The sequence below is a fragment of the Rhinopithecus bieti genome, unplaced genomic scaffold, assembly GCF_001698545.2.
Source record: "Rhinopithecus bieti isolate Rb0 unplaced genomic scaffold, ASM169854v2 scaffold_757, whole genome shotgun sequence".
In the NCBI taxonomy this organism is placed as follows: domain Eukaryota; kingdom Metazoa; phylum Chordata; class Mammalia; order Primates; family Cercopithecidae; genus Rhinopithecus; species Rhinopithecus bieti.
Window position 1 is genome coordinate 2,555,599 of NW_016803289.1, and position 24,263 is coordinate 2,579,861.

General features: G+C 37.6%; 1 protein-coding gene across 1 annotated transcript in view; it reads left to right on the forward strand.

The window, feature by feature from the left end:
- Positions 1-24,263, forward strand: part of SPINK5 (serine peptidase inhibitor Kazal type 5) — an 80,488-nt gene that overhangs the window by 33,381 nt on the left and 22,844 nt on the right. The window contains 16 exon segments of the mRNA XM_017872141.1: positions 1,173-1,300; positions 2,518-2,599; positions 3,807-3,934; positions 4,703-4,784; positions 5,127-5,254; positions 8,274-8,322; positions 10,510-10,637; positions 12,213-12,294; positions 13,613-13,740; positions 14,710-14,773; positions 16,512-16,639; positions 18,523-18,619; positions 21,587-21,714; positions 22,135-22,207; positions 23,136-23,263; positions 23,422-23,500. Coding sequence (XP_017727630.1) covers positions 1,173-1,300; positions 2,518-2,599; positions 3,807-3,934; positions 4,703-4,784; positions 5,127-5,254; positions 8,274-8,322; positions 10,510-10,637; positions 12,213-12,294; positions 13,613-13,740; positions 14,710-14,773; positions 16,512-16,639; positions 18,523-18,619; positions 21,587-21,714; positions 22,135-22,207; positions 23,136-23,263; positions 23,422-23,500 — 1,632 coding nt within the window.

The window sequence follows — 24,263 nt, forward strand, 5'->3', positions numbered from 1 at the left end:
TTCCTTCCTTCTTTCTTTCTTTCTTTCTTTCTTTCTTTCTTTCTTTCTTTCTTTCTTTCACATTTTATTTCTTTTTTTTCTCTGTCACCCAGGCTGGAGTGTAGTGGTGGGATCATGGCTCACTGCAGCCTTGACCTCCCACTCTCAAGCTATCTTCACACCTCAACTTTCCAAAGGGCCAAGATTACAGACGTGAGTCACTACACCTGGCCTAAGCCTCATTTTGAACTGCTTTCTTCCCCTTGGTCCTAGGTTACCAAGTTCTTTTAATTTTAATACTCAAATATCTGTCAACTACTATTTTATCATTTATTTCCAATTTCTCTCCTTCCTTCCCTTTCTTCCTTTTCTTTCTCCTTTTTATTTTTCTCCTAATCTATCTCCCTATTCTTTTTTCTCTTTTCCTCCCTCTTTCTCTTTTTGTCTTTTTTTATAATATAATTAGTGTCTCTAACTTCATTCCCTGGTCAATCAAATCCTCCACACATCTGGTTGATAATCTTTGTAAAACAAAGATTTGATTTTGCCATTTTCTTCTATAAACATTTATAATTTCCCCATTGCCTAAGAGTAATATCCGAATTCCTTTGAAAGTTTAGTGGTCTTCGATTTTCAAGGTCTCCTTTTGACCATTTCCCAAATATTCTTCTCTTTATCCAACTAATTATTTAGCCACTATATTCATATATATGTTAGTTACCTAAAAATAACATGTTCTTTCATGCCTCTGTGTGTTTGTCCATTTAATTCCTCTTGGATGGCCTTTTTACCACATTATGTTCCCAAATACATTCTCAAGATAGAACTTAGACATAAGTTCTCTGAACTTCCATGAATTATTCTTTTCATTGTACTTGTACACTCTTAATTCATACTAGTGTTATATTTCTTAGCTTTTTATGTTGTACTTACTTATCCTTTCCATTTGACTAATAAAGAACATAAATATAAATAAATAATATTTCTATTTATATATTCCTAACTTAAACATTCGTTGAAGATGTAAATGGATATTACAAGGAGAGAAATATCACAATTTTGGATGGGCCTAAATATTAAAAGTTTTATTTTCATCCTTAATTTCTCTTTTTCAATTTATTTGTAAAATAACATTTAACATTCATACCTAGAAAACAGAACTATATCTAAACTTTTTCATATTCATTATTCAGAAACTCTGCAGTGAATATGAAAATCAGGCGAGGAATGGAATGCTTTTCTGTACCAGAGAAAACGACCCTATTCGTGGTCCAGATGGGAAAATGCATGGCAACTTGTGTTCCATGTGTCAAGCCTACTTGTGAGTATAGATTTTTTAGAATGTCAAAGAAAGAAAGGATCTGGCGGGTAATTTAATAGAAACAGCTTGTTTTGTAGATGGGGAAACCGTGGCTCAAGACAGGGAAGTGAGTTGAATACGTTACATGGAAAAGATCAGTAATAGAGCTGGGAGTAAGTACCTAAAGTTGTTGGTTGTAAGAAGCCTTGTTCCTCTGGCACTCCCTCTTTTAGCACTGAAATGTCCTGACAAACATGAACTTGTACAAATATTAGTTGCTCCCTCACTCCTGAAACTTCACATGTTAGCCAGCCTGTTTTAGCAATTTATAGGTATCTCATCTTCCATGGGAGTTAAGAGTCCAAAGCTTGAGCTTAATGTAGAAATGGAATAAAGTCAAATGTCCCATGAAACAACACAAAACTCCTATAAAATTACAGTGGGTATTATTTTATGTAATGTAACATTTCTCAATAAGTTAGAATGGACAGTTTTCTTTCAAAATTTAAGAAAGTTCTCACTTTTTTTGGCTGAGCTCAAATTAAGTATTTAACTTATATTTAGAATCTATGGCTTTTTATGTTTTGATTGACAACTACACATGGTTGTAATATCATCAGTTAATTGCACATACTGTGCAATTCCATTGTACAAAGCAAATTTAAACTTATTTGTTTTATCAGTATATGGAAATTATTATGTGTTTTTTTTTTTCACATCTTGTCCTTTAGATGAAGCAGCTATAAGTAAGCAAAATATTTAAGTTTAAAGCAAAGCTAGGGTACACATGGTGTGGTAGATAGACCATGGTCTGGAGGGAGGAGACCTTGGTTGTAGTCATATCCTGAGATGTAGCCAAGGCCCCCTCTACCTCTCATCTTCTCTGGTTAACAAGGGGATGAGTAGATGTGCTTTGTTAAGGCCACTTTCAGCCTTCAGGTTATGTCACCATGATTTGGGATCCTTTTCTTACTATAGGCAAGAAAGCTAATTTACAGAAAGCAAGTTTCTCAGATCCACTATTGTTGTCTTTCTTTCAACATTAAAAAGACATTTTGAAGAAATCAGAACACCATACTATCCTGGAGGATATTTTGTTGCTTCTCATTGATACATAGTGATAAAGGGACAAAATTGCTCCAGTCTAAGGAGGAAGAACAGTTAACAGTGCAAGGATGTGGAGAAATCATGGCATGTGTTTGTTTCTAATGGATCTGCTTCTTTTTCCTCTTATTCAGCCAAGCAGAAAATGAAGAAAAGAAAAAGGCTGAAGCACAAGCTAGAAATAAAAGAGAATCTGGAAAAGCAACCTCATATGCAGTGAGTGGAATCCATCCGAAAAATCCTTCTTGGTGCTATAATTTGACCAAATTTTAAGAGCCTAAAGGGTGAGATTTTGTCCTGCAGAAATCCCCAGAATGTCTTAACTCTTCAATCTGGGGATGGTATGGAGATAATTTATATGGGAAGATTGATCTATTCTTGCTGATTCAAAACTAACTCTGCAAAAAAAAAAAAAAAAAAAAAAAAAAAAAAAAAAAAAAAAAACAACAACAACAAAAAACCCAATTGTTTAAAAGCTGAAAAACTGAGCTCTACTTCTAGTTTTATCACTTACAGACTGTTAGCTTTTGCCAACTACTTTCCAGAGAAATTCTACATGTGTGCTTTCTACATATGAGTTTCTGATATTTCACGTCTAATTTGAGATAAAAATACCTTGATTATTCCCCAAAGCATGATTTTCATCCCTGAAATATTACAATATTAGTTTCCAAAGCCTTGGCTCAGTCATCATCCCCAGTGGTTTTGATGATAAAAGTCTCCTAACTTTCCTTCTGGATTCTATCCTTTCCCTTGTCCAACCAGTCTCCCTCACATAGTTTGAGCAATGTTTCAAAATGTAAATAAGATCATAATATTGCTTTACTTAAAACCCACAAGAAGCTCATCATCAAATACAGGATATGCTTTAATCCCATTCTCTCTCCTCTTATTTGTACCCTTAACTCCATTCAGAAAATCATGCTCTGCTATGTGCCATGTCTTTTCCTACCTGTGTTTTTCAGCTAATTTTATTTTCATAAACCTGTGTGCATATTTCCCAATTCATTTTTTCCGCTCAGTCAAATCCTATTTACACTTCCACAGTCTCACCTAAGTTGTTCTTGCTCCCTGACATCTTCCCTGGTTTTCACAGTCAGATTTCATGGTTCCAGCCTATGAGTTCTCAGATTTCTTGTACCCTGTATGTTTGTACTTATTTTACTCTGTTTAGATTATAGTGGAATTTGCTTACATATTGCATGTATTATATCGAGACATTGTACTATGTTTTATTTTTTCCTATCTCTTAGCATATGATGTTTTTCTTGTTGTTGAATTGAATTTTACATCTGAGAAAAACACAATTAAAATCCTCTGCTCAAGGAGCTGCAACATTAGTTTCTGCCAATGTAGATGTTTGAACCTTCTGCTTTAAGTAGAAATAAAATATATGGCCAACTTACTTCTTCTGTCTTGGCAGGAGCTTTGCAGTGAATATCGAAAGCTTGTGAGGAATGGAAAACTTGCTTGCACCAGAGAGAATGATCCTATCCAGGGCCCAGATGGGAAAGTGCATGGCAACACCTGCTCCATGTGTGAAGTCTTCTTGTGAGTAGCCCTGCAGCTGGGAACATGAGGAATTATTTTGTTCTGTCTATTTCATCTCCATGTTCAATCATGGGAGGGCCACTTCAACATAAAAATGAAAGAATTAAAGAATATTTAGAGAAACTGTCTGATTGGAGACATGTATTTGAAAATCCATGTCCTTTGAAGATTGTTAAGACTTCACACTTAAGCAAGGAGACAGTCACAATCTTGAAATACTCAAGTAGTTTTGGTTTTTAAGTGTGGAAACAGGACAAGTTCTAACTTATCTCCATGAATAAAAGTGAGGCCAATGGACCAATGGATGAAAGCCCTGGAAGACAGGTTCCAACTGGATGCCAGGAAGAACTTCCTAACACTTTGAGGGTTTCAAAGATGGATGATTTACCATGGAATTCCAAGGATGATATAAGTACAGGCTTTACAGGCAGATTAAAGCAAAGGCTTGAGAGTCATTAGAGATACAGTAATGAGCACTGGAAATTTAGAAAACCATCTCTGGACTAGAATTTAAATCCCAAGTCTGTACCTATTATTTCTACATCTTCAGGCGAGTTATGCATTCTGTCAGTTTATTTGTATGCTGGGGCTATAATAGTAGTTTTATAATGCGATTGTGGGGATTTCACAGTGCAAGCACGGGGTTAGGCATATCACATTAAAACAATTTAATCATAGTTAAGTGTAAAATTAAATTACATTTGAGATCACTTCTAATATGGAGATTCAATGATTTTTACTCATCTCTTCTTAACCATCCTTTTTTAGCCAAGCAGAAGAAGAAGAAAAGAAAAAGAAGGAAGGCGAATCAAGAAACAAAAGACAATCTAAGAGTACAGCTTCCTTTGAGGTGAGTGTATCTCCTCCAACAACTCAGAGGGATATGGCCCTGAGGCTCCACAGATCATGTTCAGGGAACACGTACATTCCTTAAAACTATGAAACAATTGTACAGCTTGTGTTTTCATGTGTGTTTGCATGTGTGCAGTTATACATATGCATATGTGACTATTTCTTGGTTGATGGGTTCATTGTTTTTATCACTTAAAAAATCCATGCCTTCAAAGTTAATCATTCTAAAATAAGCCAATTGCTAATCCTCATTTAAGAAAAAAAGCACAAGCTTTAGCTATTTTTGCAATCTGATTCAACCTATGTTCAACACCTTCAACTTCCCTCCTCAATTTCACAGGAGTTGTGTAGTGAATACCGCAAATTCAGGAACAACGGACCACTTTTTTGCACCAGAGAGAATGACCCCATCCAGGGCCCAGATGGGAAAATGCATGGCAACACCTGCTCCATGTGTGAGGTCTTCTTGTGAGTAGAGCAGTAGCCCCATAGCGTCTGAGGATTGAGCAGTGGGAATTTCCATGGGAAGTTTTCAAACCATTGTGAATAATACATTTTCTTCTTCAGTGTAGCTTTCAGTTTTGGGGGTCATATTTAAATGGACTAAAAACAAACAACAGCAACAATAAAACAAGTGGAGGGCTTTCTATTGTGATATAAAGAGATGCACAATAAGCCAGACACAGAAAAACGTATAATGTGCGACCTCTCTTATATGTGGGATCTAAATAAAGCTGACTAATAGTAGAGAGTAGGATGGTGCTTACCAGAGAATGAGGGTAGATAAGGGTAAGGGTTGGGAATGAGGAAATGTTAATCAAAGGGTGCAAAGTTTTAGTTAAGCAGGAGGAATAAGTTTATAGGCTGTATTGGACAGCACGGTGACTACAGTTAATAATAATGTATTGTATATTTCAAAAATATTAAAAAAGTAAGTTATAAATGTCCTTACACCTTCCCAAAAAAGATAAGTATCAAGAGACAACTATGTAAATTGGTTGATTTAATCATCACAATGTATACATATACCAAAACATCACACTGAATTCAATTAATATGTGCAATTATTATTTGTCAAGGAAGAACACAAGTTAAAAAAGTGAAGTGCAGAATATGACATTTAAAAAGTAACCTAGAATCATTCACCCAGAGAAGAGAATACTTCATGATAATTATACTAATTGCTTTTAGTCTTTTGAAAACATTCTCAGATGAAATAGGAAATACATATGATTACATGTAAAATATTACAATGCATGGAAAATTTGTGAGATTTTTTTGTTCACTATCTTTCTTCCTACTTATTCTGTGTGATTTTAAGGAATATAATTAAAATGGAAAAGAGCTATGGGAAGAAAGATTTGGGCTTATGATGAAGATTGACTTTGTAATAAAGCAGAGAAAGACAAGAATGGAGATTTTATTATGTAGGAGTTGGGAGTCTATTTATAGGGTGCCTAAAATAGGTCTTTAGAATGAATGTCATGATATGGCCGGCCCTTCAAAAGCGTGACTAGGCTTTTCTTAAACTCTCGATTTTTGACAAAAAAAAAACCCATTTTATTTCCCATGTGCCAAGAATCTTAGAAAGGACTTAATTTATTTAGTCTTCCCATATAGAAAGTAATATAATCCAGAATATTTTCCCATAGCATTTGAAGCTTGGAGCACTAAAAATCTATTAGAAGGAAAGTTAAGATGATGACCATATAATGATCACAGCAAATGTTTGTTGAATGCATATGATTATATGACACTTGCTAAGAGCTTTGCTACCTAATCTCATTTAGTCTTCGCAACAACCATATAAAATAGATGAAACCAGATGAAAAGCAAAAACAAAAACAAAACTAAGGCCCAGAACAGTTGAGAATGATGGAAAAGTCAGGATAGGATGTGGGACTTATAGATGAAGAAAAAGTTAGTGTATTTCTTGATGTGGGAAATAATCACTTAGCAAGGCCTTTCAACCTGTTTTTTGTTCTCCCATACATTCATCTTTCAGTAGCAGGAAACTAATTCTGCCACTTAGTGATTATCTTTGCTGTCTCCTCTGACAATTTTCCTTTGAGGAAAGAAAATGCTGTTTAAATGTTTTAGTCAACTTAGACTTGTGATAAAGGTTAGATCAGTTTTCATATAAAGATGTATGAACAATCCCATAATTTTGGATCTATTTTAGTCAGTTTATTTCATAAATATATATATATATTCTTTATTGAAAAGAAATAACCTTTATCACCTCATGTTTTATAGATATGTTAACAAAGGTGACTGATTTTTTTTTGAGAATTATTCTGTTTTTCACACTTTTATACCATGTGAAAAAAATCTTTCCAATTTTCAAAAAGTTTTAGTTTGATCTATGTGCAAGTCTTTTGTTGATTGGGACACATTAAAACATTTTCACAAATTATGTAATTTTTTCTACATTTTGAACTATTTGTGTTATCTATCTAATTATGTTGTGGATCCAATCCACGAAGCTCAATTTGCAACACTGTTAGTTATCCAAAATGTAACAGCTATCACTTTCAGTTCATTTCCATCCTATGCCTAGTTTTGGAAGGAAAGTTTCCTTTCAATAATGACAATAATGATGATATCAAACCCTTATAACAATTGTACCAATTATTTTATTATGTACCAGGTATTGTTCTAATTGCAATACATGTAGCAACTCATTTAATGTTCATAACTTTCCAATAAGAAAGGTACTTTTATTACTTCTTCTATTTCTCCTTCACACACACTTGAGGAAAGCACAGAGAGGTTAAGGTACTTCTTGTTTTCCTCATAGAATTTGGCTCCAGGGTCTTTCTTCTTAACCACCATGCTATACTGCCTCTCAGAAGATAAAATATTACCTCTCTATAGAGAGTAATCACACATGCAAAAGAATCAGCAAATAAGAAAGTACTATTGCAGTACATATACTGGGAAGTTAAACAGGTTTACTCCCTAATTCAGGGGCTTTCTCTTGCACACCATTCTCTTGAGGTAGAGTGAACCATAATTGTTTATTGTCTAATAAAATTATAAACCACTATGGGTGGATATTTGGCATTGTTTGAGAATAGTCAAAACAATAAATGATCAAGCTATGAAAGTTAAGGATCTATTCTACTATATTAAGATCCATTTCTGGCCAGGCACAGTGGCTCACACCTGTAATCCCAGCACTTTGGGAGGATGTAGCAGGCAGATCATGAGGTCAGGTGTTGGAGACCAGCCTGACCCGCATGGTGAAACCCCATCTCTACTAAAAAAATTAGCCGGGCATGGTGGCACGTGCCTGTAATCCCGGCTACTCAGGAGGCTGAGGCAGGAGAATGGCTTGAACCCGGGAGGTGGAGGTTTCGGTGAGCCGAGATGGCGCCACTGCAGTCCAGCCTGGGTGACAGAGTTAGACTCCGTCTCAAAAAAAAAAAAACAACAACAACAAAGATCCATTTCTTCTCTCTTTTTTCTTTTCGGTTTTTTACAGTCAACAAGAAGAAAGAGCAAGAGCAAAGGCTAAAAGAGAAGCTGCAAAGGTAATATTCTCAGGAATGCTGGTGCTGCGTCCTGACATTTTTCATTTCTTTACAGTTCTTTACTTAACTCATTAGAATAAATGTTTTCTGCTTAATTTTCATGCCTGAAACAAATGAAGAACATTTTAACCTGAACAAAACGGTCTTGCTTAGAAGTGTCCAGGGTACCAATTTGATTTCATAATTATTCAAATTTTGAGGTTTATTTCATAAAAGTGGAGTGTTAAGTTTTGTAATGAATTTTCCCCATATTTGGCTTTTATTAGATTTCTCTTGTTAGAGTATTAACTTATGCCATTTACTAATTTCAATTTACATTATTCATATCTCTGTTATTTGAAATAGAGAGTATAAGATCTCAATCATTCTAATTTACAAAACAAAAGCACATATATTATCATATTTGAGCTTTTTCACCACCGAGCTATGGAGCAAATAGTAGTTTTCTTGCACCCAATTAAGTTCATTAAGGAGGGCCTCTGACTTTCCAGTTATTTTTAGTCCACTCTCCATGCTTTTATAATTTTATGCATAGCACAGCCAAATTTATCTGTGTGGAAATGTTGAATTATTCTCATGTAATAGCTACATACAAGATTTATCTTTCTTTATTCTCTCTCTCTTTCTTTCTTTCTTTCTTTCTTTCTTTCTTTCTTTCTTTCTTTCTTTCTTTCTTTCTTTCCTTCCTTCCTTCCTTCCTTCCTTCCTTCCTTCCTTCCTTCTTTCTTTCTTTCTTTCTTTCTTTCTTTCTTTCTTTCTTTCTTTCTTTCTTTCTTTCGTCGAGATAGAGTCTCGTTGTGTTGCTCAGGCTAGAGTGCAGTGGTGCAGATCTAGGCTCACTGCAACCTCCACCTCCCGGGTTCAAGAGATTCTCCTGCCTCAGCCTCTCTAGTAGCTGGGGTTACAGTCTCGTGCCACAACGCCCAGCTAATATTTTTTGTATTGTTAGTAGAAACGGGGTTTCACCATGTTGACCAGGCTAGTGTGAAACTCCTGACCTCAAGCGATTCACTCACCTTGGCCTCCCAAAGTGTTGGGATTACAGGTGTGAGCCACCACACCCGGCCTGTTTCTTAACAATAGGCACAACAGTACACACCTCATCATTACTTGGGGAAAAGTTGACAGAGTTTAAAATTTACCTTCTTACTGACTCATTTTTTTTTTTTTAAATAAGTGTTTCTGCTAGGGGAAACTATCTTTTCATTGATCATTTAGAATTGAAAATTTGTTTTCATCCATTATGTTTGATCAGCTGCCAAATCCTCTTAGATATTTCCAGTGATAACATATTCACCCTTCTCTCCACTCCTATTTTTACCCCCTTGCTTCAAATCCACATCTCCCATTCTTAGTTTTTAATTTTTTAAAATCAATTTACTCCCAGAAATATGTCAGTTTCTCCAGGGATCAAACTTATTCTCTTCTCTATTTATAAAGATACGTCTTTTTAAATTTATTTATTTATTTTTGAATCAGGTCTTACTTTGTTGCCCAGGCTGTAGTGCAGTGGTGCAATCAAAGCTCACTACAACTTCGAACTCCTGGGCTCAAGTGATCCTTCCACCTAAGCCTCATGAATAGCAGGGACTACAGGCACGCACCACCATGCCTGGCAATTTATTTTATTTTATTTTATTTTATTTTATTTTATTTTATTTTGAATTTTTCTGTAGACAGAGTTTTGCTGTTATGTCCAGGCTTGTCTTGAACTCTTGGGCTCAAGCACTCCTGTGGTGACCTCCTAAAGTGTTGGAATTACAGGTGTGAGCCACCATACCTGGACAAAATATATATGTATTGCTTAGATTAAGCAAGTTTTTTTTTCCTTTCTCAGACCCCTAAAGACAAACCACAAGTGAGCAATATTTTCATTTCCTTCAAGGCTTCTCATTTAAGCCTGCCTATGGAATCTTCCCACCTCTGATCTTTCCTAGCTTTTATAGACCATGGTATGCAACACAACACACACATGTATGTTTTTGATGATAAATATTTTCAGATTTACTATAGTGCCGGGACAATTCTGAGTTGACGACCGAAGCTTTGTAAATACTTACTGATTTACGAATACATGTTATCACTTTTCTTTTTACTTTTTACTCTACATTACGTATTCCTCATAATAGGAAAAGATGCAGGAAGGATAAAAAACTATTCTGAGAAAATATTTTCTTCATTTCCCAGGAAATCTGTAGTGAATTTCGGGACCAAGTGAGGAATGGAACACTTATATGCACCAGGGAGTATAATCCTGTCCGTGACCCAGCTGGCGAAATGCATGGAAACAAGTGTGCCATGTGTGCCAGCGTGTTGTGAGTGTCCACCCCATCTCTCCCACTGAATTTCTTCACCCATGATCGCCCCTGAGTCTCAGATCCTTCATGCATGTGCAGAGTATAGACCATGGGTTATATGTTAGAAAGGTTTAAAAGCAGATGGATGAGACATTAAGTAATATTAAATCATAAAGTGACAATACTATTCTTTATTCAATTATCCTTCTATTTTCTAATGAAGTCAAGGGAAAAGCCTCAATTTAATGCTTTTTTTTAAAAAAACACTTGATAAACTTCGTTTGTAAAAAAGAGAGAGCAGAAGTTTCATGATTGGGTGATCTTTTCGATGTCCTTCCCACTCCTGACATTTTATGATTTGTTAGTCTATTCAGATAGGAGCTCAGGAAAAGCCAGCTGGATGGAAGTCTGTGGGATCAGTACATAAAGACTTAAAATAGCCTGAACAAGAAATGGAATAGGGAGGATTGTTATTTATCCTTTCAAGGACGTTACTGTATAATGCATACATTCATAAGTGGCTCAGTGTGGAGTAAAACCTTTAGGAAACGGGTTCATACCCTAAATGTTTACTAAAACGTCTCCCTGTTATGCCAGGTTCAGGGTCTTCTAAGGCCTTTGTTTTGCTGAGTGGTGTAGGTAAGCCTGTGACCACAGCTCCATACTGTGGGACAATATAGAAGTTAATTATTATCACTTCTAATTCTCTTCCTTTTTAAGCTCTTAATCTGCTCCTGAACTTAATCCTAAAATAAATGCTGAGACAAAGACTTATTTAAATAATACCTGTTGAGGTGCAAAGTTAATGCCTCCTAACTTTCACATGTCTTGATCCAACCTGAAGTTGATGCACACAATTCCCTAAAAGGAGAGGTTGACAGAGTAGAGCACTAGAAGAAAAGTGGCCTGAAATTCAAGAAGCCAGGGTTTTTCTCTCACCCGTTCATTTTGCTGGTGTTGTGGTAATGACTGAATGTAGTAAATGGTAAGGATTTTCCAGCATTAACATGCTATATGTCAGTAGAAAATGGCAAGAATACCAGAATATTAGGCTTGTGTTCGACCCCCAAAGATTAGCAGCTGAATCTAACTGGATTTGAATCACTACTGCAATCCAAACCTTGAATTTCAACTTCAATATTAGCTCCATTGAAATAATATTTAAAATTTTTAGTTTAGCGTAAAACATGGTTTATAAGCCCGTCATCTGACTTAGCATCACCCTGTGCTTTTATCACTGATATGGTAGTTACTTGGAGAGGAAAAGTTTAACAAGTGAAATAAAATCAAGACAATTGTAGCTTTATTCAGAATGTTAATTAAAATTAGCAACCTATGAGAAATAAGATCGCCTGAGGGCCACAGACTGATAAAGGTGCATGCTTGCTTTATAATTATTCCTCTTTAGAGGGGGAATGTAAACAACTAAATTTGTCTGTACTATTGGTCAAAGCAAAAGCACCTCTTAGACTAGATAAATTTGTATTGAAGACTGAATCTGACTATTGGTTTGGAAGATCCTCATTCCTTTTAAAATGTACTACCAAAAGAGTAAGGAATCATATTCAGTCTATATCTTCTTTTCTATTACAGCAAACTTGAAGAAGAAGAGAAGAAAATAATAAAGAAGAAAAGGGAAAGTTGAGGCTGAAAAGTTAAGAAAGAAGCAGTACAGGTAGTTGTTTGAGATCATCAGAGTCACATAAATATTTAGTGATCACTCTCCCTAGGCAGGGCTCCTACTCTCTCCCCGTCATTCCAGTATTCTTAGTGACTTTGCAAACTGGAAAAATGTGTTTGGATCCCCATATACAAGAGTACTCCCCTTTCCTTATTCAATTTATTCACACTAAATCTATTAATTGCTCACGCAGTAAAGAAATCAATCACCATTTTCTCCCCTGATTGTGTCAATTATATTACCTAAGAAAGAAGTACGTATAGATTGTTATCTTACTGTCTGAATGCAAATTAATAGAGACAGATGTTCAGATTTTCTCAAGTACATTTTGAATATGGGTGTTTACCTTAAAAACAGCAACAACTAGGTTTTTAATCCCACTTAATTCTCTGTGAGATTTTGAGGAGATAAACGTATCTCTGAGTCTTGAGTTTGCATTCTTTAACATCTCACATGATGGTGATAACAATGATAATTGTACATTCATTGCTACTGTATGCATCATGGCATAAAGTTTTATGACTGATATTTGTCGTAGCCATTGAAGATACATATTATTATCTGTATTTTATAGAAGAGGACTTGGAAACTGACATAAGAAGTTAAGAAATATATTTAATTAATTACATATGCTGTAATTATATACTAATATATTATTTACTGTGTATTAACATAAACATTATATGATACAAATAATATCATATATAATTATAGTTATATGTAGTTAGTAACTTGAGAACTAAGAATTGAACCACAAGTTCTGGCTTTAAGCCCCTCTGATGCACATTAGATTTTACATGCTTCTGCCATTTGTATTATTCCTGCAGACTATGCCTCAGGTCCTCATGATCCATTTTTGTCTTTGTGTGATTTAGAAGATCTCATTTCTACTTCTCTTACCTTTGCTCTCTACAATCTACTCTCAACTCTTAAGCCAAAGTAATTATTTAAAACCATAAGGCAGGTCATACTACCCAGTGACTTCTCATCTCACTCAAAGTAAAAATCAAGGTCCTTGTAGTGTCTGGAAGTGTCATACACGGTCTGATCCCTGCCACTTTTCATCTCTGTATCTTTCACAGTACCTAGTGCAGAATAATATTTGACCTGAAGGTTTTCTAAGAGATAAATAACAGCAATCTATGTTCCAAATAATGTGTGACCTAGGTCCCTGAAAAGCATTTTGGCTAATATTAACCTTCAACATCACCTTTTCCATGCAATCATTATGTTTTAGTTTTTAAAGGGGTAACGTGGAGGAAGATTTCTAGTGTTTAGTTATTGGATTCTTAAAATCTCCTTCATTTGGCAGGAGCTGTGCAGTGAATATCGTCATTATGTGAGGAATGGACGACTCCCCTGTACCAGAGAGAATGATCCTATTGAGGGTCTAGATGGGAAAATCCATGGCAACACCTGTTCCATGTGTGAAGCCTTCTTGTGAGTGAGAGGCAGCCACTGCTGCTACTGAGTGTAGGAGAAGATCAGCATTGGGTGGGCAAGAGGGGTGACATTGGAAGTTTTCTCCAGGAGGTAGATAATGAAGGCTATCTTTGCATTGGGTTGGAAATTTACTATTGTAAAGCCATACATTCAGCCCATTGACTTCTGGTGTTCTTCAATAGTCTGAGAGGTACTTGAATCACCATCACGAAAGGACCATGTGCTAAGAGCAAAATTACCCAGGAGTTAATGGCATAAAAGGACTAGGACTTCTGTTCTCTGTAGGCATAGGTCACTATCAAATAATCCAAAGGTGTAATCATTAGGTGCTAATAAATTGAAAATGAGTTAATGTCTAATGATATCTTAGATGCTTTCTGGGGAGAAGAACAACATCTTTATTTTTCAAAAGAGATATAGTCATAAAAATTTATGTGCTGGTTTGCTATGGCATGTGTGTCTTATTCTTTAAACAACAATAAGAACAAGAACAGCTGGGCGCGGTGGATCATGCCCGAAATCCCAGCACTTTGGGAGGCTGAGGTGGGCAGATCACAAGGTCAAGAGATCAAGACCATCCTGGCCAACATTGTGAAACCCCATCTCTACTAAAAATTTAAAAATTAGCTGTGCGTGGTGGCATGTGCCTGTAGCCCCAGCTGCTCGGGAGGCTAAGGCAGGAGAATTGCTTGAACCCGGGAGAAGGAGGTTTCAGCGAGCCAAGATCGTGCCACTGCATGCCAGCCTGGCAACAGAGCGAGACTCCATCTCAAAAAAAAACAAAAAGCAAACAAACAAAAGAACAAGAACAATGATGTAGAGGGGTGTGTATTTACCTTTCTACTCCAAAGCTAAGTTGGTGGAGGTATAGAAGTAATGGACCATTTTTATGTAGAGACATTTCTCCTTTAGGATAGTATGTACTGGGTGCTAGGAGTGACTGTTTTGTCCTCCCTTTTCTTATAGCCAGCAAGAAGCAAAAGAAAAAGGAGCTGAACCCAGAGCAAAAGTCAAAAGAGAAGCTGAAAAGGTAGTGATCCTGAATGTTTACACTGCAATGAAAGTATGAGGTTTGGCAGTATCTCTGTAAAAATAACTATGGAATTACTGAAACCCCAATTGTGAGGGAACTAGAGGTACCTTTAGTCCAGGGGTTGAGAAACTCTTTCTTAATGGAACAGATAGCAGATATTTCCGTTTTTGTGGCCATATAGTCTCTGTCACAACTACTCAACTTGCTGTTGTGACTCTAAGATAGCCCTAAACTGTATACAAACATATGGGCATGACTGACTCCAGTACATTTTTATTTATAAAAACAAATGGCTGGCCAGATGTAGATCACAGGTCACAGTTTGTAAACCCCTGATTTATTCCGTTCCCATATATTAATATTAATATTTAAAATTCAGAGGCTGGGCACGCTGGCTCGGCCTGTAATCCCAGCACTTTGGGAGGCAGAGGTGGGTGGATCACGAGATCAGGAGATCGAGACCATCCTGGCTGATATGGTGAAACCCCGTCTCTACTAAAAACAGAAAAAATTAGCCAGGAGTGGTGCTGGGCGCCTGTAGTCCCAGCTACTTGGGAGGCTGAGGGAGGAGAATGGCGTGAACCCGGGAGGCGGAGCTTGCAGTGAGCCAAGATCGTGCCACTACGCTCCAGCCTGGGCGACAGAACAAGACTCCATCTCAAAAAAAAAAAAAGAAAAAAAAAATTCAGAGAAAATGAATAACTTGCTTATAAAGTTAGTGGGAGTATGAGTATCAGTATCAATATCTTCATACTTCAAAGTTCTGGAAACAATAGAATTTAATCCTAGACTTCCTGATACCAAAACCAGCCTTCTTTCTAGCACACAGTGTGTTTTTGGATGATCACATTTGGTCAACACATGTGTTCCTTGTTTTACTTGTGGTTATATTTTCGTGCCGACATTTGGGAAAAATATTAAAAAGTAGCATCCCCAAATAATATTTTCTCGGACTCAAAAAGGCTGGCTCCAAGTAGTTTATTCCAAGTTGTGGTCATTTCCCTACCCCCATCAAAGACTATCGATAATAAATACCACCTCTAAAGAAGTATTGCCCTGGAATTCTGTATGTTTGGCTTGTTTACAGTTGTATTGCGCAGTTGTAATTCTAAATTTAAAAATAATAGCAGTTCACATGAAAAACAGATTCACTCTTCAACATCTATAAGAGAAAATTCTTCAGCATGAGATAATTTCAGATTTCACATTACTATTACAGACAAACTCTCCTCTCATATTATTTTTCTTTTGCTAAATATGATTAATTAGGGGATCTGGCAATGAACTTTTAAGCAGAGCTAGGAGAAAAATTCCCTCTTTCATTTTCTTTGAATTTCAATTTAAGCTAAAGAATTCAGAATAAAATACAAAATCAATTGCAACTGTCATTTGTAATTAACTCTTTGATCTTAAGTGATTGCTTACTCTGTCTCAATTCCTCACGTAACCCTAAACAAGGAGTGTGCCCAGTCATCAGAGAACTAAGTTTATGGAGAGTTTTGTGTATGGTTGCAGGTTTAGTCTGGATTTGGGGGCTATCATGGAAAAAGAAATAGAGCCTTCTTCTTAAGTCCTGTGTGCTTAATAGAAATTGAACACTATAATTGCCAGAAAAAAAATTCTCAGGTCATTTTCTCTCTCTCTCTTTTTTTTTTTTCATAAAGCACTTAGTAGCAACCCAATAAACTAATTTCCAAGAAGATACTCAAGTTTTCTCCTTTTCGTTTCCTTTTAGGAGACATGCGATGAATTTCGGAGTCTTTTACAAAATGGAAAACTTTTCTGCACAAGAGAAAATGATCCTGTGCGTGGCCCAGATGGCAAGACCCATGGCAACAAGTGTGCCATGTGTAAGGCAGTCTTGTGAGTGCGCAAAGCAACCCGCTACTGTGGGATGGTGGAATTGGGGAAGCAATGAGCCAGGCAAATAATATGTATTGTGTTTGTCCTTTCCTTACATGTAATAGAAACAGAAGGTTATCTATAAAGCATTTGAAGAAATCTTTTCTTTATAACGGCCAAGATTCACAGTTCTAGAGATAAAAAAATATATACAACTAAGTTATTACATTCTCTGTTAGTTCTGGGGTAGACTCTACCAGTAGATCACACTTTCTGGATAAAATTCTCAAGCTATTTGCTATCAAGTGGATCCTTTCTCTGGATTATCTCGCAATTCACGTTGGAAAGAAAACATACAGATTTTAATGTCAAAGTCCTCACCTACATTGTTGAAAATAACACATTTTCAGAAAATGAAAAGTAGGTCTTTACACAAAGTTTGGAAGTACACCTAGAATATTTAAGTCATTCAATAGCATTTACCAAACATCTACAATGTACAATGTGTATAATGATTATACAAAGGTGAATGAAATAGATAATCTTCTCAGAAATCATGTAGTCCACTGAGATTAGTGTTGGACATAAGGTAATATAATACAAAGGAGGAACTGTTGAATGAAAAATTTGTCTGTGGTATATTATGGTACTTCAAGAAAGGGACAGTTAATAGAAAGTTTTATGGTGGGATAGAACTGGACCTTATAATTTAGATAAAATGTGGACATGACAGAAAGTAATGAGAGGAGAAGAGGGGAAAAGCAGGAGTAAGGATCTAAAATTAGGAAAAAAGCAAGTCATTGAGTTTAGTCAGAACTTACCAACTTTATCAACCTTAAATGCACACCACAGATTTTGAGGTCAATTCTGTATGTAATGGGAAACTGCAAAAATTGTTCAGATAGGACAGTAAGTGGCATAAATATTGTTCCTTTAGGAAGATTCATTTATCAGTAGTAAACAGGAGAACAAAAGAAAGAAAGTACTAAACTTAAGAATTGCTACTTATGTAGGGGGGAGGAGCTGCAATAAATAACCTAGGAAGAGGCAGCTATGCAGAGCAAGGATGTAGGCTAGAAGGCAAGTGCATCAAGGTGGGGGATGCTGGGAAGGTGAAGTCAATGTCATGTGGCAACAGCTATGCAAGCTGGAGGACAGTGAGCAATTACAGATGATTCCACTGTTTTGTGTTGGTTTTTTGTGAAAGGTAGAAAATTCAGGAGAAAGAATACATTTGGTAGAGAAGATAATGATTTTGGGGCCTCTTGATCATTAGGTATTTATGATAAACACAGCTGGAGATCCCTAGTGAACATTTATGAAATGTTAGTTAATTGTTCTCTTTTTTTTTTTTTTTTTTTTTTTTTTTTTTTGATGTGGAGCCTCACTCTGTCATCCACACTGAAGTACAGGGATGCAATCTCGGCTCACTGCAACTTCCGCCTCCCAGGTTCAAGCGATTCTCCTGCCCCAGCCTCCCGAGTAGCTGGGGTTACGGGCATACGCCACCACACCTGGCTAATTCTTGTATTTTTAGTAGAGACGGGGTTTCGCCATGTTGGCCAGATTGGTCTTGAACTCCTGACCTCAAGGATCCACCCACCTCAGGCTTCCAAAGTGCTGAGATTACAGGTGTGAGCCACCACATCCAGCTTTACTCATCTTGTCTTGTTTGTGGTGATATATATGTGGTGTTCTTTTATTTTAATGAGACCCCTTCCTGGCAAAGGACTCCATATAATTTATATTTTTATTTTCAGAGAAGGACTGCAGCAGAGTAGATGTTAACTCAATGCTCGATAATTCTATACATATGTGATTTGTTCATATAATGAGAAACTCAAAGAAATGCACACCATTGTCTGTAATCTATTATTCCCTACCTCCCACTTTCTAATTTCCAGCCAGAAAGAAGATGAGGAAAGAAAGAGGAAAGAAAAGGAAGATCAGAGAAATGCTGCAGGACATGGTTCCAGTGGTGGTGGAGGAGGAAACACTCAGGTGAGAGCCACCTCTAATTTCAATAACTGGGGCGGGCTCTACTCCTTGACAATAGGACTATGACACAACATATATAGTCTATGGTAAAGGCAGTTTTATACAGTGCTGAGTCCTTGGGAGAACAGATAATTTTCTCCTGAAGTTTGCAGGTAAGATATCAGCACATTTTCACTGCTCTGGGGTTCATTTTGACTTCTTTACACCTTGAAATAATTAACAATATATAATGACCTTATCCCAGTCTCCTGAGCCCTCTGTATGGTAATCTAGACCTCATATCAATAGTTGTTCTCATCAGCATCACATGCTCTTCATTTTCTTTCATTATTCTTTCTTGCCTTGGACAGAGCCACTTTTCTGAGGTGTCTTTTCTGTTGATCCAAGGCAGCAGGACAGGACAAAAGAGCACAGGCTTTGGAGTCAGATCGGGGAACGATCCTGCCCCTACTACCTGGACGTGTGAGACATTGAGTAAATTACTTCGTCTCACTGAATTCTACTTTCCCTGATTTAGCAGTACTCTTCCAGGGATAACAGAAAATAATTTAGGCAAAAGTTTAGCTTGTTTCTTGAGGCATTTTGAAGTGTCAGCATGGCAATGTTGCACAGAAGGTCACTCCTTGGGTCACTGAACACAGTTTCATAAAATTGCAGTCACCTTATTTATCTTTTTACAACCTTGGAATATCAAAACCATGTCTTCACTTCCAGATCTGACAAAGGCCCAATATTTACCTTTGATAAACTCTGGCTGTTCTGTTTTTTTCCATCTTTTTTGCTTTAGGAGGCTGAGTTCTCTTCAGGAATAGCCCTGTTGATTAGACTTGTCTGATAAACATTTTGTCTGTCTTGTTCATAACTTGGTCAAACCTACCTTCCTTGACATTTTGTGTAACTTTGGGTTTTCCTCCAGCATTTTTCTCTCTCTTCTATCTGCACTAGAGATCTGAACATTTTTTTTCTGTACAAGGCCAGATAAATACTTTCAGCATTGCGGGCATTGCGGGTCATATAATGTCTGCTGCAACTATTTCACTCTGCCATTGTTGTGGGAAAGAAGCCAAAAAATAGTATCTGAATAAATGAGTGAGGATGTGTTTCAGCAAAACTTTATGTGTAAGAACAGGCAGCAGGAAAGACTTTTTCCTGTGGGCTACACAATTGACCCTTGAGCAACGTGGGTTTGAACTTCCCAGGTTCACTTGTATGTAATTGTTTTCAAACAAACTTAGATAAAAAATACAGGATTTGTGGGAGGTGAAACCTGCATATCTGGAGGACTAACTTTTTGTGTAGGTGAGTTGTACAGGGCCAACTGACAGACTTGAGTATACATGGATTTTGATCCTGGAACCAGTGCCCTAAGTGTACCAAGGGGAAACTGTAGCTTGCTGACATTTAATATATGCTGTTAAATTCAGTCATATTTACAATTTCCTTGTATAGATCCTTAAAAGCAACATTAGTAGCCATGATAACTCATCTCTTGTAATTAGAACATGGGTGATTTTGGTCCCTTTTTCTCTGTGGATACCAGACCTAGATTTTTTTTTTTTTTTTTTTTTTTTTGTGACTGAGTCTCGCCCTGTCACCCAGGCTGGAGTGCAATGGCGCAATCTTGGCTCACTGCAACTTCTGCCTTCTGGGTTCAAATGATTCTCTTATTTCGGCCACCTGAGTAGCTGGAATTACAGGCTCCCGCCACCATGCCCAGCTAATTTTCGTATTTTTAGTAGAGATGGGTTTCACCATGTTGTCCAGGCTGGTCCCGAACTCCTGACTTCATGATCCGCCCGCGTTGGCCTCCCAAAGTGCTGAGATTACAGGCATGAGCCACTGCGCCCGGCTGCTGCCACCCAGGTGCCGAGGCAAGAGATTGAGGGCACGAGCTGTTCCAGTATAATAAAATATATGAAATAAGAATAGTTATACTAGATATAGATAATAGATATGATTATGTATGAATATCATTAATCATTAGTTTGTAGCAATTACTCTTTACTCCAATATTATAATAATCCTTGCTCTACAATTATAACTTAGGAAAAACCAGGCCATACAGAGATAGGAGCTGAGGGGACATAGTGAGAAGTGACCAGAAGACAAGAGTGTGAGCCTTCTGTTACGCCCGGGCAGGGCCACCAGAGGGCTCCTTGGTCTAGTGGAACGCCAGCATCTGGGAAGATGCCCGCTGCCAAGCAGACCGTGGTCTAGCGGTAGCGTCAGTGTCAAGGAAAAACACCTGCTACTTAGCAGACCAGGAAAGGGAGTCTCCCTTTACCCGGAGTTCAGAGAAGACTCTACTCCTCCCATCTTGTGGACCGCCTGACATCAGTCAGGCCCACCCACAGTTATCCGGAGGCTTAACCGTCTCCCTGTGATGCTGTGCTTCAGTGGTCATGCTCCTAGTCCCCCTTCATGCTCCATCCTGTACACCAGGCTCTGCCTTTTAGATAACAGTAACAAATTAGTGAAAGTAATAAAAAGTTTCTGATATGCAGAAATAATGGCGTAAGCTGTCTCTCTCTCCTCTCTTTCTCTCTGCCTTGACTGCCAGGCAGGGAAAGGGCCCCTTGTCCAGTGGACACATGACCCACGTGACTTTACCTATCATTGGAGATGGCTTTCACTCCTTACCCTCTCCCTTTGTCTTGTATCCAATAAATATCAGCGCAGCCTGGCATTCAGGGCCACTACCGGTCTCCGCGTCTGGTGGTGGTGGTCCCCCAGGCCCAGCTGTCTTTTCTTTTATCTCTTTGTCTTGTGTCTTTATTCCTACAATCTCTCATCTCCGCACAAGGGGAGAAAAACCCACTGACCCTGTGGGGCTGGACCCTACACCCGGCGGTGTTATGTTTCTTATAAAGAGAGGTGAAAGAACTTCTCTTACTCAGATTGTTAAAAACATTTACTAAGAATACAGTAGACTAAGTAATCCAAGGGGACTTCATTCTTCTCTGTTTTCAGGATAAATGTGCTGAGTTTCGGGAACAAATGAAGAATGGAAGACTCAGCTGTACTCGGGAGAGTGATCCTGTACGTGATGCTGATGGCAAATCGTACAACAATAAGTGTACGATGTGTAAAGCAAAATTGTAAGTATTTCTCTCAAAAGGCGTGTCTAAAACATAGTCACATTCCTCTTGAATGAATGGCTATTTTTCATTTGCGATGGCTTTTTCCATGCAAATTATTCTTTTTGCTAATTTCCAAATATTATATTTTTTCTCTTGCATTCTCTAAGGAACAATGAACCTTTGCAAGGGCAGTTAACCAAGTGGCTGATTTCTATTGTATTTTCGATTACAATTCTGTGAACTCTAAGTCCTATCATGGTAGACCCTTGTTCTTTATTGCGCCAGAATTCTAGGAAGACTTTGTGATGGCCATTTGGAATCATTGACCAGCACAGTTGAAGAAAGTTGGCTTCTTGTCATTTGCACGGGACACACTTACTGCATAATCCAGGGTCAATATGTGTTAACAAGACGAATATTGACTTATTTCTCCTCCAGGGAAAGAGAAGCAGAGAGAAAAAATGATGATTCTCACTCCAGCTCAAATGGGACTGGATCAGAATCAGGGAAGGTGAGTTATTACTTGGGTTTTGGCAAGAATGTTCTTTCTGTGAGTCAACAGTTGGCGATCAAAACTACAGAAGAAGGTGCCAATATGATCAAGCTAGGGCTTGCCCTTAGAAGGTCAGGAGTTACCAAGTTATCAGTGATTATCACTTTATGAGGCACTTTTATAAATAATGGTTTATTAATTATTTCAACAGCCTGGTCAAATATGGCCTTTTAACCTTGTTTTATAGATAGGGAAAATGAGGTTTTGCAAGTATACTGGTATTTATTTTGTTTTGTATTATTTTGCTGCTATTATAAGTTACTACAAGCAGTTGCTTAAAAGAACACAAATTTATTATCTTATATTTCTGGATTCCATAAGTTTTAAATGGGTCTGATCATGCTAAAATGAAGGTGTCGATAATGCTGCACTCCTTTGTGGAAGCTCTAGGTGAGGATCTGTTTCTTTGCTTTTTCTAACTTCTAGAAGCTACTTGTATTCCTTGGCTTTTGGCCACCCTTAAGCCAGTGATGGCCAGTCAAGTCCTTCTCATGTTGTATCATTCTCATACTGACTCTCCTGCCTCTGCCTCTCTCTTTCATGAATAAGAACCCTTGCGATTACCTGGGCCCCACTTGGATAATCCAGGGTAACTTCCCCATTTTAAATTCAGCTGATTAGCAATCTTAATTTCATATTCAGCCATAATTCCTCCTTGCCAGGAAAGCAACCTATTTGGAGGTTCCAGGAATTAGAACATATGTCTAAAACAGAGTCTGATTCCACAGAGGACATTGTGGAATGTCCTCTCTGTCGGCCATTATTTTGCCTACCACAGCAAGGTTACACGGCTGCCTGACTCTTGGAAAGAAATCCTCTGATTCTCAAATCTAATCAGATACTATGTAAAAACAGCACTTCCGATATAATCTTTCCATCTTTTCAGGATACATGTGATGAGTTTAGAAACCAAATGAAAAATGGAAAACTTATCTGCACTCGAGAAAGTGACCCTGTCCGGGGTCCAGATGGCAAGACACATGGCAATAAGTGTGCTATGTGTAAGGAAAAACTGTGAGTATGTTTCAAAATGAGCTTTTGACTGTGAATCTTAAAGTACAATAGTCATTTCTTACCAGTTTGAGAAAATGACAGTTGTCTTAGAAGCAGATCTAGTAATGAATGAGGTGTTTGTTCACTTTGATTGAAATGGTTCATTGTTTTCCCCCCAGGGAAAGGGAAGCAGCTGAAAAAAAAAAGAAAGAGGATGAAAACAGGAGCAATACAGGAGAAAGGAGCAATGACAAAGAGGTAATAGATGTTAGACACTCTAATACCTGAATTCAGTTAGTTCACTGTATGGTAAATTTATTCAACAAATATTCATGAAATGCTGACTCTGTCCCAATCATTGGCAATAAAATGGTTAACAATGAAGTCATGGCCAGATCTTGAAAATAAATAGCATGCTCTTCAATTCCCCAAGAGTGACTCTGATGCAAATGTAGAACCAGTGACAATTGTTAGATTATTGTAGTTAGCCAGTGAATTTCATTTTTGAATTTTTTCTTTCCTTTGAGACAGGGTCTTGCTGTTGCTCAGGCTTGTCTTGAACTCCTGAGTTCAAGCGATCCACTGGAGCTCAAGTCTCAGCCTCCCAAAGTGCTGGGATTACATGAGCCATCACACTTGGCTGTTTCTGAATTTTTTAAACAAATAAATATCAAACAATCAGATGCCAAAAATTACAAAGAAAATTAGTATCAAAAGTTTGGAGTTTGAGGCCAGAAACGGTGGCTCACGACTGTAATCCCAGCACTTTGAGAAGCCGAGGCGGGCGGATCACGAGGTCAGGAGATTGAGACCATCCTGGCTGACATGGTGAAACCCCGTCTCTACTAAAAATACAAAAAATTAGCCGGGTGTGGTGGCGGGTGCCTGTAGTCCCAGCTACTCGGGAGGATGAGGCAGCAGAATGGCATGAACCCGGGAGGCAGAACTTGCAGTGAGCTGAGATCGCGCTATTGCACTCCAGCAGCCTGGGCGACAGAGCGAGACTCCATCTCAAAAAAAA